This window comes from Octodon degus, unplaced genomic scaffold, assembly GCF_000260255.1.
Source record: "Octodon degus isolate 3935 unplaced genomic scaffold, OctDeg1.0 scaffold00073, whole genome shotgun sequence".
NCBI lineage: Eukaryota > Metazoa > Chordata > Mammalia > Rodentia > Octodontidae > Octodon > Octodon degus.
The window spans coordinates 9181131-9196273 of record NW_004524649.1 but is presented as its reverse complement, the minus strand read 5'-3'; the positions used below and the strand labels follow the sequence as shown (position 1 = coordinate 9196273).

Below are 15143 nucleotides of genomic sequence, written 5' to 3'. Positions count from 1 at the left end.
GAAACCATCCCTGTCACCAGTGATTAACAGAAACCACAAAAACTACATTTATGGTGCCCACTGTCCGAAGATTTCAGCAGAACTGAAAAATAAATGTGTAGTTTCCACTGAGCAGGAGGGGAGTGGCAGGGCTGCCTTGTCAGATGCTGCAGTTCAGTACGCCACACCCTCAGAGGCAGGGCAACAGTGGCAGAGTGACCAGGCTCAAGGGAAATGTGACATAAACACAAAGGTGTTACTGAATGCACACAGGACTGTGGCACAAAGGCAGAGAAAAGGGAGCTAGTTGTTTCTTGGGAGACAGCGATACAAAGGGCACAGCCAATGCCCTTAGGAGGGACAGCGGGAACTTCCTGAGAAGGGAAGACCCACACAAGCAGAGGTGGATGCCTATCCCTGGCCAGCAGGGCTCCTCTTTACTAGGGTGGGCATGGCAAGAGGCAAGAGGGTGAGAAGCCAGGGAAAAGTGCAGCCAGCGTCTTCCCAGACAATACCATACTTGATGGGACAGCAGAAGGAAGTCTTTAGGAAAAAACTGTGGACAGTCTAAGGTAGAAATACAAAAATTCAGAGAAATAACCCCACTGTGGTAGGAGCCAGGGGAGTGGACATTTGCAAAGACTAGTTATAAAATAAACCAAGTCAGGTGTTGGAAAGGAACAGTCAAGAAGCCTGAGTGAAGGGAGAGGCAATTAGCTGAGGCAGAAGGCGCGGCAGGGCTGGCAGTGCTCTCCCACCTGCGCTGGGTGATGGAGGGCAGGAAGCACTAACAGGCGCTGCCACAGGAGACGGAATCGCACTGGAGCTAGGGTGTCAGGGAAGGCCACTGCCTTTCAGGTGGCACAAATTAGCCCCTGGGATCGGCAGGCGCAGATGGATGCTAAGCCACCACGCCATAAATCGCCACACAGCCAAACAATCAGAAATCACCTCTGTAATAGCCTCCTAATAGGGAGGCAGACCCAAATTTACAAGCCTGGGTTTCAAGGAAACGAAGCAGGTGGTAATAACGGTATTTTACCACTTCTCTTCCAGCACCTGTTTTCATCCAACTATAATATTTAAGATATTTACATTTTGAGAGGTCTTTCTTCCAATTCCAACTTACCTATACTAAGATTTGAATATGCCCTTGACTGTTTTCACAATGTTCATTTTATTTTTGTTTGGAATTATTTTCTTTGGGATCAAGAAGTAATATGCATATGTACCTGTTCCCAGTGATGAAGTGTAGATACTCTGCATTGCAAACATATACTAATAAAAAAGAAGAGAAATGTTCATTTTATTAAAGATCCCATGAAAACTGTGCTACAGCTTTTAAGTCTTCTTCTTAGAGTCTTGTCAAGTGTGAGATTAGCCAGAATGCCTCATCCTGGGAATTGAAAGTGAGTTTCCAGACCTCGGGCACTCCACTCTGACCCCCCTGCAGCTGAGGCAGGGTGGTGATCAGCTGGGCACTGGGCACTGCATGAGGGGCCACAAGAGGGCCATTTTTGGAATCCAGTCGAAGCCCCCATTTTCGTGAGAAGACGAGTTCTACTGTTGATAAATTGTTCTTCTCTGGAACAACAACGCACCTGAGTTCACTCAGAGCACAGCACTGGGTCACGTCAAAGGGCACACGAGGGGGAAGGGTGCACAGAACTCCAGGGTGAGGATAAAACACGCCGTCTTCCCTCACCAGCGCAAGGTGGGTGTTCAGCAGGACCAGGGACCGGCAGAGGCCACAGCCTGGCTCACCCTCAACTCTGACTGTTGTGTACAGCAACACCTGAACCTCTGCCAGAGAAGGTATCTCACCTTCCATATTGCCATGAAGAAAGTAAACCATATCAACCAAGGTGGTCTGGAATTTGGAGGACAACTTAACCCCACTTGCCAAAGCTAATGTGGGGATTTCTACTTTCCAATCAAGAGAAAGCTGAACCAAGTCTTGTTGCAGTAATGGATGGCTCGCACAGGCAAGGGCTTCAGCCTTTGACACCAGCACACACAGGAGATCCCGGCAGAGCTGCTGGGAGAGGCTTTTGCTGTAAGTGAATGCTGTGAGCAGGAGACCTTCTGTACAGCCCAGGAATCGGACACTCTGCCCGCCAAACCCAACCTGAATCTCCTGCAGTCTAGAGAGAGGCAGAGCATGAAAAATGCTCAGTGAGCCTGGGCAAGTATTTGCCAGGACCAAGGCATATAACGCTGTGGGAAGCAGGAGCAGGCATCCCGGCTGGGGCTCGGGGTGTGAGCAATTGGCAACAGCCAGCCAGTAAATGCCTCTGACTTCCTTCAGGCTGTCTGCAATGCCAGGCACAGCGGAAGTCACATGCTTCTGAAGGTCTCCAAAAGGGCATGCTTGCAATTTCAGCATGAGAGCTGGGAATGGCAGGAGGGTCTGTATAAATGCACAGCTCTGTCCAACATCTTCATACTGGAGGCAGAAAACCGAACTTGGTGAGGAGCCTGGTAAGCCCGCAGCCTTGAAGGCAGAGGCCACATAAGGCATGGCCGTCTTCACTGGCACGAGGCTCCCTATTTCTGCACTGCTACTGCCAAGCTGAGCTCCAGGAACACAGTGGAGTCCTGATGGTGCTACCTGTGACTCCAAGGGCAAGGCCTGGGGCAGCTGCTTCAGCACAGGCAGGCTTCGGAAGAATGCTGTCAGGTGCGAGGTAAGCCCACTTGGGGCACACACACTCCCCAAATGCATGACTCTGCTGATCACTGCGGTACCTGCATGCAGCAGGTGACTACTGCTGTCTTTATAAAGTTTTGAGAACTTGTGGTAAAAATATCCCAGGCCACTGTTGCCCTTGGACCTGATGTTTATCAGTGATGCTACAGAACTAATCTTTTCAGTAGCTAAGGCTTTCTCATCTTGCTCACCACAAACTGTGGTGACCAGGCCACTTGGAGAGGTGCTGCTAGATGCACACTCCTCCCAAGAAGCAGTGCCCGAGAGAACAAAGCACAGGGCCCCACTCAGCGGGGCCTGCATGCTTCTGCTGTCTGCAAGGGCTTGCTGGGATGTGCACTGCAGCCATGTCCAACTGGAATCAGGTGCCAAGCTGTCTTCATCCTTGGAAGTCACTGGCTTACTGAGATCTTCTGCCCTTCCCTGAAAATCCTCTGCAATAATGCTGGTCTCCTTCCCATTAAGAAAAGTGCTTCCAGGTAGATGAAGGCACTCTGGCTCCAGGTGGGGAGATCTTTGTTCAGGAAGATCTTTGCACCCACTGTTGGGCAGCACCTCAGCCCTGGAGGACAGATCCTGTCCCTCCTGTGATGATGTAGAGGACAGCCAGGAGGCTCTGGGGTCTGGGCTGCTCCCCAGCAGGTGATGGCTGCAGTGGCCGCTCAGTCCCACCTTTCTCCTCTCTTCTCTGATAACAACATGGGCAGTGTCAGTGGAGTCTTTGGATGGAAGACAGATGACACATTGTGCCGCCAGCTGAGACTGCCTTTTCTGTGCAACATGTCAAAAAAAAAAAGTTGAAATGGGCATGTAGTATCACTTCCTGTGACTTTTTTGCACATGATGATTCTTGTGGTTATTTATTTCATTGGGAGGAGTAATTTAGAGGTTGAGAGCCTAAGCCATTGATATTGATTGACACATGATTTAAAAAGATCTGATCTATACACAGCACATCAATGTCCATATTATGCATCTTATGAATTGCTGAGCACTTGATACAAGCACATAGTACAGGACTGATCCACAGTATCCATTTCTTGATCTCAGATTTTGTTCTCTCTGGAGTAAATTCCAAGGCTTTGCCTCCATGTTTAAAATGCCACACTTAGATGTGAAAATAAGTGCATGACTGTATGTAAGAAATGTAAAACCATCAGGGGATACATAAGGAAAATCTGAAGGCAAGGCCAAGGGGAGATCGCAGGTATTGCAACCCAGGTCATGCCTCCCTTTTATCCGTCTGTTTCATGGGGATCTTTACTTGTGTCCTTCCTTTCAGGTCACCATCATCAGGGAAGGCTTGCTGCAGACCTACTATGTGCCAGACACAAGGGACACAAAGACATAAACAGTGACGCTGTGCTCTGCCTGAGGGTACCTATGCCAGAGATGGGGCCCAGAAGGGCACAATGTCATTCCCAGGTGGTAGTCACCATCAAGTCAGTTATGCTCACAGTAGAACAGTCAACTTGGTGCTGTCTGTTCAGTAATATATGGACATTGGTGGGAGGGAACATTTCCACCACCCAGCACTTGTATTTTGTTTTCAAATCTGGAACTCGCAAGGACAGGCGCCACAGACAAGGAAAAAAATAAGCAAAATCTTACAAACTGTATGTCCGAATAAACATTAGTTTGAAAATCGACCAGAGCACTAAGCTAATGAATCAAGAATATTTTCTTTGTATTACTGCCAACTCATAGTCTATAAATGAAAAAGGTTTTTAAAACATGGTGAAGTACTCAGTTTCATTTCCAAACCTTGCATCTGATTATATAATTCTGCCTTTTAAATGCAGACCAAGGGAAAGGATACTGTTACAAAGGAAAGCCTGGGCAGAGCTCCACTACTGCTGCACGCCACTCAAGTGAAGCCAGAGCAGTTTTCAACCTGCAGGATCTCATTTAATTTTAAGTCCATATAATAGCTTGCTTTCCCCATTAGCCATTAATCTCACTGGGACTTCAAAATTCTAATTATGCAACTAAACATTAAGAAAATTTAATCACACAAGCATGCCATAATTTAAGCGACCCTATCAATCTGAAAAATCATTACCTACCTCATATTTTAGCTTACGTTGAATGGTGCCATTGTGAAGTTTCTCATTATCCTGAAAAGAAAATAAGAAGCCTTCTATATTAAATTATAGCATGTTCATAAAGGGGAGAAAAACTGATTCAATTAGAAGTATTTATGGGAACAAAATTCTGAAGAAATATACTTATCATTCAACAATGACAACCTTCTATAGAATTTATATGCCTAAGGTAAACAGGACTGTATAGATCCATCTGCCTGGAAGAGAACTGAACTATTTACTCCTAATCTTACAATTCTATAAACAATATTGCAAGGAAGATTTTCTTTATCTATTTCTTAATTTGCACATTAGAAATGAACTGTTTCACAAGTTGATAAAAATCTCTCAATGGGAAAAATGTATTTTTACTTTGAATAATTTAAAGTAAATTAAATACTTAAAAAATGGCTGTATTTTAGGAGAAAACAGATACATGTTACACATAGAATTTTGGTAAACCACACAAAATACAGTAAAGCATTTTAGGAGACTTTATATTCACTTAAGAGTTTTCTCAGAATTGCAAAATACAAATGAAGTTATTCTTGAATTAAAACTATGTGTAACATGTTAAGCTCAATCCAAGAAATATTTCATACGATTTGTTTCAATATCCCACACCTGAATTTTCTCTTAAGTACCAATAATGTAAGCCCTCATACTATCGCTGCCACCAGTAACTTACCAATGAGGTCATGTTCAAAAGCAAACAGTTCTTTCTGCTTACCTTCATCAGATCTGTAGAAGCATGTCTAGCATCACCAACTGAATGATACAAATCCTGAAGCCGTCTTTGGACTTCCTCTTCAATGTAAGCATTGATTCTGAAAACCACGGAGAGGGGACAAATTTGAACATCTCTAACTACACGTGATTACTATGTCTCTCTTTATGACACTGCAACAATAGGAAGTTTTACCATTCTAAATGCAATACATAAAAACTTAGGATCATAAACAATTTTCTCCTATGCAAGAAACCTAGTGCCATGCATTCACTATTTGCTTTCCCCCCAAAGAAGGAAAAGTTAAATGAAAAAACAGTATACTGAGTCAGGAAAAGAGACTAAGACACCTGGACCGAACCTGCTCTGGATTGCCCCTTGGAAGCCTACTGCAGGAAAGGAGAGAGTTACAGTCGTAATGTGGGAAGCCCTGTGACTACCATATCTGAGTCTAAGACACAATACTTGGTCTCCTCACACAGAAAAGGATGCTGCAGATTTCTCAATCATGTCATTTATGAGGATTATAAAATATTGAAGGTGTATAGCCTAAGGAAGGAAAATGTCATAGATTGCTGTGTTGCTCCTGGCGTGCCATGTCTCTCCAAGTGGGTTGTCTGCTCCAGGCCAGGAAGACCACGTCATAAAGGTCTTGCCTTTCCCAAACGCCTGGCACCACACCACCTCAAGGTCCAGAGGTGAAGGAGGGGAAGCCAGAGACAGTGAACTTCTAAAGCACTGAGCAAGGATTATCTGGTACCCCACAGAATGTAGGTGAAGTTGAATGAAGTGTAACAATCAGTTCTAGCCATCCCAGGAGATTGCAATCCAATCTCTGTTCTGTCCTTCAGAGGACAAAACTGGTAAGACTACAACTTTAGTCACCAAAAATCATTTCTGCAACATGGTTACTGAAATGAAGCCTGGCCCAGTTTTCTACTGCATTCCTCATTTTATGAACAGATTAGAAGGAATAAATTAAATGGGCTCCATAGTTACATCTTAGCACAACCACTAAATAATAAATCTACCTTTGTATTTCTAAATACCTGCATCACACTGTCAACATTTTTCTGCATAGTATCCAATTTAGAGAATTCTCTAAAATGCTTAGTATAGACATTAACATTTTAGATGAAACAGCCTGAATAAAGTACAATGTATACTTCTGGTATTAAAAACAAATTCATGGGGCTGGTGAGATGGCTCAGTGGTCTAAAGCACCTATTTGAACAAGCTTAGCAAAGCAAAGGGACCACGGTTCAATCCCCCAGCACCACATGCCAGCCAGCCGCGCCCTCTGGTGGCCTGAGCTGGCCACACACACACACACACACACACACACAAAAATAAAAATTAAAAAAAAAAAAAACAAATTCATGTGCAACTTAACATGAAACAAAGTTATGTATAAATCATCTTCCCTGACCTTCACTTCAATTTGAAACTAGCTCCAAGGAAAACACAAACCTAAATTTCAGGAGCACCCGAGCCTTGTGGCATTCTGAGTACACTGTGATAGCCAAGCACTTATCTCTTAATATCCAGGACGGATCGGCAGTTTGAAATGTCCCTAAGATACATAGATGGGGAGAAAAAGAATCATTGTTTTCTTATAGTGAGAGAATAAATGCATTGATTTATCTGAGAGCTCTAAGCCACAGAGTAATTCATAAGGGCATCTAAGCTGAAATTTTATTATCTTACCATCAGATATACATTTAATACAATCATTCTGAATATACTAGTGCAGTTTTTTTAGCAAACTTCATCTATTTATAATTAATGACATATAAAGTAACTGTGAGCACCAGGTGCTCCTTCTTGGCATGACTGAATTAATTCTACATCTGTGTTCTTTTCGACCTGGCCTTGTACCCCTTTATTCTGGATGAGCTTTTAATGCTGCTTTCTCTCACAGACTACCTGCACCAAGACTGTGGATCTGTCTGACCACTTCATTCCCAGGCCCTTGATTTCCTTCATATCTCTGACCCTGTAACTAGCCAGACAGCAGCTGGCAAAGACAGACTATTACTCCGGCACAAGAAGTAGCTCCATATACAAAGAGGCTGACGCAGGAACGACAGTGCAAACTAGCAGGTGTGGCCTTCCTCTGCAGGGCACCCTGCCAACTCTCTGTACAACTCTGACCCTACAGATCACCTGCTTTGGCCGCTGGATTTCATACTCTAATCTACAGAGATGGGAGCCACATGGACTCATTGATTAATGGTATTTCAGGCACACACACCTTGTAGGAGAGAATGTTTTGAAAAGCATAGTAAGTCTATACAAGAACTCTACGTGCAAAGAGATTTGCCTCCTAGTAGGAAAGGTGTCACACACCTGTAAAAAAAAAAAAAAAAAAAAAAGGTAAGCTGAGAAGGATCTATAAGAAGGGTACAGGACAGGTGCTACAAGTACTTCAAAGCTGGATCTGACCAAGGGGAAGACACTAGCAAGTGTTGGGCAGTAGCTGTGCAGAATTCTGAGTTTCCTAACTCCTGTTTCAGCACAGGATACTTGTGGGAGACATACAGGATTCTGATTAATACTTCTACCTGACAAAGAGATCTATGTTTCGAAGAGCTTTTGGAAAAGGTCTACTGAAGAGGGGCATCATAGTCAAGGCATTTCTAAGTTCACTCCTCCAATACCAGGGGGTGAATGTGAGGACTTGGAGAAGAGGCAGAAGATATCCCAGATGCAGAAAGCAGTATGAGCAAAGGAAGGAATCCACTTTGGCTTGAGCAGAAGTGATGGAAAGGGGAAGGAAAATAGGCGGGCCTAGGGGAGCTGCATAAAAATTCCATGAGAAATTAAAATAAGCCACAAATTGTGGAACCGAATTAGCTCCAATGTTAAACAATCCATCAAATATGAGGTCTACCTGATAGCAGTTTTTAAGCATAAGGCCATTTTTCCACTGATCCAGCCATGCTTACATCTAGGGCCATGCCTAGACTAGGGCCACGCCGAGTAGTAAATCTGGACCAAGGCAACACATGGCCCGGTACCTGATGGCTGCAGCTCATCTGCTGCGTCACTGTGAACAAGTTATTCTACACTGGGTCTCTATTTCTTAACGGAGCAAATTAGGGACAGCTAATCTTTGTAATTCATTCAGCTCCCAAAATCAGAGATTGTAGCTTGAGAAGCCAACGTATCATGCTGCTCCCACCAGCAACCTGATGCTGTATCCTGAACATGAAATCCAAGTTCTTAACTCTCAGAAATGTGATCAAAGGGTGTATGGTTTATGGTTTATGTCTGGTTGTCCCCTCCTGAAGCCTCATGCAGTCGCTCGGGCAGCTTCTAGAGGTTGATTAATTCATGATCCAATGCTGTGACTATGGGTGGGAGTGCTACATCTGCTCTGGGGTGGAGAGCCTGAATACAATACAAGGGAGAGAGAGGGGCTTGCTAGCTACTGCTCCTCCCATTTCTGCTCTTTTCTGTTTTCCATTGGCATGAACAGCTGCCTTCTGACATGGGCCACTCTGCCTTGGAGCCAGCTGAGTATGGACTGAAATCTCCACTAACTTTGAGCTAAATAAACTTTTTCCTTCCTTCATTTTGTGTGTTGGATATTTTGTCCCAGCAACGAGAGAAAAGTAACTGAGACAAATGGTCAGCAGGTAAGTAAGCATGTTTTTCTTAGGAGGCAATGCCTGGTTTAACACAGACCTGCGTCTGCCTACTAATTAGCAACTTGCTATGCATACAGTATTTTTAAAAGAGGGAACAATATGCATAAAAAAGTGAAGTCAGGAGTCCAGAGGTGGATAAGAATCAGGGAACTGTGTCAACAGGTTCTCAGCAATGCCAGAGAATGGAAGACTATAAAAAATCACCAGCAATATTCACAGCACAAAATTTACTTGCAACAGTTGCTTAGGAGCATCTGTCAAGCTCAGACTATGGAAAGGACTCCACAGAGGAAACAGGATTTGAGTAGGGCCCTAGGAAGACTGAGATTTATGTGAGTAGCCAGGATCAAATAAGGCAACCAGAAGAAGATGTCATGCTAAGAGCTGGCCCACCTGTACAGCATGCACATGCTCAGCAGAGAAGAGGACAAAGTAGCCAAGTGACAGGTGGAAACAGACCTAGATCCAACTTGCCATTCTGGCATCCCTAACTGTGACCCTAGTCCCCAGTGGCTACTTATCCACAGAAGGTTCAATTTTCCCATCTGTTATATGGTCCTCACTTTATTGGAAGGGCAAATGACAACACACATGTAGCATTTAAAACAGTTTGAGTGATATGGGATTATTTCTCATGGTTGGTGTCATGACTATTACTATATTATCAGATAAGAAAATATAATTTAATGAATATATTAACAGTTTTCCTGCTACAGTGACAGGTGGGCTTTTCTCCTGGGGCTGTCTGATGGGAGTTATGTGGGCAGCTGGAACAAGCAGGTGGTAGAAAAGTGACAGTATAATGAATTAAACTCAGATTACAGGGACTGAGAAGCCAATGGGAAAGCCAGGTTCAGTGTATGGTCTATCTATATTATAGATAAATATAGTCTTTTAGTAGACGTTCACAAGGGGCCAAGTGTCAGCTCCTGGCTTGGCCATGAGAACCTGGCAAGAAAATAAAACTCATCAGAAACATCCAGAGAAAGTTGGTGGGGACTCACACACAGGCAGAAAGACTAGCCTGACCTGAACTGATCTCCGCAATGCCTACTTCACTGGAACTTAAGACGCTCACAGCCTCCTCTGTGTGGCTTATGCAGGAATGCTGACATTAATCACCTCCACAGAAACCACAGTCCTGCATTCTCTATTAGAGAGTATTAATACTAAACGGCTGGTTGAGAAAAGCCAGAGATATCCAGCTAAGAGCTCCACTCCCTTCTTGCTACACACTGCAGGATACAAATTGAGAGCGTGCCCTTCTCTACTTTAAATTTCCTGGGGCTGGAGCTTTGTCCAACAATTTCATTTACATAGCATACTTGCAATCATTTTCTTAAGCCTCCTACCCATTTCTCTGGAATAATGGCACTTTGGTATTTTATTGTTATTTTGTTGTTGCTTTGCCTAAAGGAATTACACTGGAATTACTGTATACATAATCCACAATGTAAACCCATTATTTAAAAGGAAGTCGCCTTGACCATTCAGGATAGACAATGGGACAGAGGCTTCAGTGACACCTGGAATGAGTCACATCATTAGCAACCAACTCTGCTCTACTATGCCTCTGCCCAAAGGGCCAACCTGGGGCCTTCCGATGTGCCTCCTAGAGGTGCTATGGTAGGCAAGGGAGGGTACAGGTCCAGCCTCTTCAACTAGGCTTGCAGTTAAGGTCTCAACTGAGACCCTAAATCAAATCAAAGGCCCTGGAGCTGAAAGACCTAACTCACTGCACCATACTGAGGCCCAGAGTCAATGCTCCCACTCAAGGTCACCCAGACAGCAAGAGCTGGGCCAGGGTTGGATGCCTCCTTGTAGCTTCCAAACTGGGTGATGTTCGCATACCCCGGGGCTATCAGCCTTTCAGAGGTGTCAGTATCATGTCTGCAAGGTGCCCAGAAGTGCTCTGAAATGCTTGAATACAGTGCAGTTCTTGGTTTGAAAACTACTGTCTCGAACTGCATAGTGACAGAGAACAGGTGTAGGAGGAAGTTAAATGTTCTTTCCTTACTATCAAGAGTGCTAGATGACTAAAGTTTTATTTTTCACAACACCAAAAAATAGTATCACCAAACATAGTTACATATCTCAACGCACCCAGAACCATCAGGAGAATTTGGTTTGGTTGGTTTTGCTGAGACAAGGTGCCACCTTGTCATCCAGGTTGGACTCAAACTCACAATCCTGCTGTCTCAGCACCACACATGCTGGGATTAGTAGAGTCTTGAGGTTTTCTCTCAAATACTGTGAGCCCATGGGGTGGGAGAAGTCTTAGACCTTAGTTCTCCCAAGGCTGTGGGAGCCTGCACATTATACCTGGCCTGTGCACTTTGGGAATGATGCTTTACCATGATAAATGCTGGTCAGAGAGATCTCAGCAACTGGTAAGGAAGGGCAGCAGTGGGGAGCAGAAAACAGATGAGGAGGGAAGAAGGTAAAGAGGAAGAGAAGGAAAGAGAGCGAGAGGGGAAGAGCAAAGGCATGGACAGTGACACATGATGGGGATGGAAGGGCATGACAGGGAGTGGAGGGGACAGGAAGGGAAGGAGGATAGAAGAGAGAGACAGAGAAGGAGGGAGCAGGGAGAGAAAGGAGGGGGAAATCCAGGCTTCTGTATTATCAAAGCACTCTGCATTCCACAGGTCAGGGAGCAACGGACAAGGCTTCATGCATGCAGTTGTCTATTAAGCTAATGGTTCTAGAAGATCCAAAGTGTTCAGTTGCACTTTTCTCAGGTTTCATAAAGTAACCATTTGCCTGTATATGAGAGGCTAGAAAAGCTAGGAGAACTGCTTTCTGGAAAAGGTGGTGAGATTTACCCCATGAGGGATAGAAAGGTAAAATGTTCTACGCTCACCACCTACTGCGATCTGCGTTCCAGGTCTCACCTGTCCCGGTCCTTCTCTAGGGCCTCCACTTCAGTTTCCAGGCCAGCCAGGAGGTCTGACTGCTTGCTGCTGCTGCTGCTCTGCACGGCCTGCTTCTGCCTCTGCTCCTCACCCTGTGGGCCCAGGGTGCCGTGCTGCTGCAAGGCCGAGTGCCTGCGCCACAGCTTGGCCACCGCCTGCTCCAGGGCCTCCTTCTGCTGCTTCTCCTGGGACTCCAGAATCTCCTTCTCCTTTTTCCTCACTTTCTCCTCTTGTCTCGCAATGTTGGTGGTGAATTCGAAGGTGGCCTGGAGCTGCTGCAGCTGACGGGCACTGGCCAGGTGCTGGGCAAGCTGCTCTTCTTTCGCTTCCATTTCTTTTTCCACCTCATACAGAGTGTTGTCCAAGCTGAGCAGGCCCTGGTCAAGGACTTCCACTGCTCTCCGCTTCTCTTCCAACAGAGCTGGCCGGTGATTCTGCAGGAGGTCCTGTAGCTGCCGTTCTTTATACCGCAGCCTGTATTCCGCTGCCTTCATTTTCTCTAAATCGCGAGCCACCCAGGAAATACTTGGGCCACTACCATCATTGTTTGCTGGCAACCTGGAGTCTGTGTCCTTTTCACACTGCAAGCATTCCAGGGCTTCCTGCTCATCCTGGACTTCTTTACTCAGGAGGTCTTCCTGCTGGGCCAGCTCGTGCTCCGCAGTGGCCAGCTGGACTAGCTGCTTTCTCTTGAACTCTAAGAAGCGCAGCTGGCCCTCATCTGGCCCCTGACTGCCTTTGTCCCCTTTGGCTGGGCCCTCCCTGGCGTGCAGCAAGGCCTCCCGGATGCTCTCCAGCTCCCTTTTCTCCTCCTGGGCCTGCAGGACCTCGCCCCACTGCAGCGGGGTCCGCTCCCGGCTCTCCCGCAGCTGCTCCTGCAGCTGTGCCACCAGCAGTCTCTGCTCCTGCTCCTGCTCCTCCAGCCTCTGCTTTTCCAGGGCCAGCTTGTTGCATTGCTCATCTTTTTCCCGCTGCAGCCGGCCCAGCTCCTGGAAGATCTCCATCTTCTCGGCCTGCTCGCTGCTACTGAGTTCCTGGAGCCAACGGAGAAAGCTCTCTTCCTCCTGTCGCCTCTTTTGCAGCTCAATCTCCTGCTGCTCACGCAGCCTCTCCTCCTCAAACTTTTCCTTCTCAGCAAGCAGGTCCTTGAGCTTGTTCTCAATGTGGAAGCTGCGGCGCTTGAGGCTCTCCTCCTGCTTGCGAATCTCACGCTTGACAATTTCAGTCTCCTTGCGCTGCGTCTCCACCTCCTGCTGCATGCGCTCCAGTGCTGCTTTGTCCGACTTCTGCTTCTCCTCCATCTCTTCTATCAGCTTCCTGAAATGCAAATCCAGACCCAACATTACCGCTTCACTACATCAGATGGTACGTCCATTTGAAAACACATAAGCAACGTAAAGCCAAACTCTTCATTACAATGACACAGGAAGTATGTTCCCTCCAAGTTTTCAGGAATGTGGTCTTTACATTTTTTACTGTTTAACTGTTCAGTGCATCCTCTGGTTACTCTCCTGAAGTAACCTCTGATACTACTGTTTGTGGCAGTTGGAATCATACTGTGTCATGTATATTTTTAAAAACCTGAGTTCGAAGAAAAAGAACAATGTCCAATTTAAACCTAACTTCAATGTGAAGAATTTTGTCCAGCTCAAAGAGTAAATTTCAAGAAGTTCATTACAAGATGCCATGAGATAAAAATGCTATGTTGTCTTCAACTCACTAGGGTCAAATACCAAAGTCAAGATAATTGACAATTCACTGATCCAGCTCAACTAACTACATGCTACTTAGCACTTAATCACTAGTTTAGGACAAATGGTGATCACCAAATGGTCCAAAAGATTAGTTTACTGATGCATGACACTGAAAATAACTGGAAAACCCCTTAGAATACTCAAATGCACAATTCCGGAAGTGACATGCTACCTCATGGAGTGCTATATCAGGTTTTGGGGGTCAGCATAGCCTCTAAAGTAACACTAGAGAGCAGGGCATGGATGTGTGGATGGCTTCCACCTCCTGGCCACCACACATCTGCCCCATATGGTGCCAGAAATGAAATAGTCATGGGACATTTATGCTTCAGATTCTAAGGGGCTAATCTGAAGACTTTCTATAGTTTAGTTTCTACACCAACATGTATACATGGCATACTTTTTAGCCTTTTAAACAGGAAAGAAAAAAGAAAGGGAGAGAGTACAGCTTTATTGAGCAAAGATTTCAGAAGATACACAGTACTCTCCAAGGCCATCAAACAGCCAGACCAGACACATACGCATACTCCGAAGGAAAAATGAGGGCAAAATACAAAGAGTGGGTTACAGACAGAAAATACAAATGGAACAATAATAAAAGGGAGGTGTTTAAAAATGAAGGATCGGGTAGGAAGAAAGGGAAATTATTTTGATTTTGCATTTAATCTTTAGTCATTCTTATGGCCTTTCAAAAATAAATGGAAGGGATACTAAGAGAGGGCTTCTGAGTTAAATTCAAACAAATATATAATTGCTGCATTAAAGTAGTACAGCGAATCTCCTTATTGACTCTATTCCCTCATTCTTACAACATGAAGTAAAGCAAACCAGTTAAAATGAAGTCACTACTACAGGAGACAAGTAAATTGAGACATGCAGGCACTGAAATAGATGCAATGGAGGGGGTACAGGATATTCACAGGGGACCCACAAACCTTGAGCCCCATATACCATACCTCTTACTCTCCAATTTTTCAAGTTCTTCACGTTGTTGTCGTTCAAATTCAAGTCTAATGAAATGAAATGAAAATCAGTTACGTCTTTGAACGTTTATCTGTCACTCTATATAAAATCATATATTATAGACAGCACTGGTTCCTCATTAGTTTTTAATTACCATGGATTAGCAAGTTTAATATACACATTCTTTGCTCTATGACTGTGATTAAAAATTAGACATATTTCTGGATGCTTGAATTCATACTGAAAAGGATAAATTTCACTTGACAAAAAACAAACAAATGTCACTATATCTTGAAAGAACAGAGTTACACATAACTTCTAAATAACAAGCATTATCTACGTCATGCAGCTTAGCCAC

The 15143-nt window shown here is 44.8% G+C and overlaps 1 protein-coding gene across 5 annotated transcripts in view; it reads right to left on the bottom strand.

The window, feature by feature from the left end:
• The window catches only part of Kif16b (kinesin family member 16B), a 299092-nt gene that overhangs the window by 96105 nt on the left and 187844 nt on the right, over nucleotides 1-15143 (bottom strand). For 3 of the 5 annotated variants that reach the window (XM_023720154.1, XM_023720155.1, XM_004635609.3), the window contains 4 exons: nucleotides 14779-14832; nucleotides 12048-13385; nucleotides 5504-5600; nucleotides 4756-4806 (listed from right to left, as the gene is read on the bottom strand). In XM_023720154.1, coding sequence (XP_023575922.1) covers nucleotides 4756-4806; nucleotides 5504-5600; nucleotides 12048-13385; nucleotides 14779-14832 — 1540 coding nt within the window. Of the gene's footprint in view, nucleotides 1-1323; nucleotides 3461-4755; nucleotides 4807-5503; nucleotides 5601-12047; nucleotides 13386-14778; nucleotides 14833-15143 lie in introns of those variants that run through there. The other 2 variants (XM_023720152.1, XM_023720153.1) reach the window with 1 other exon arrangement.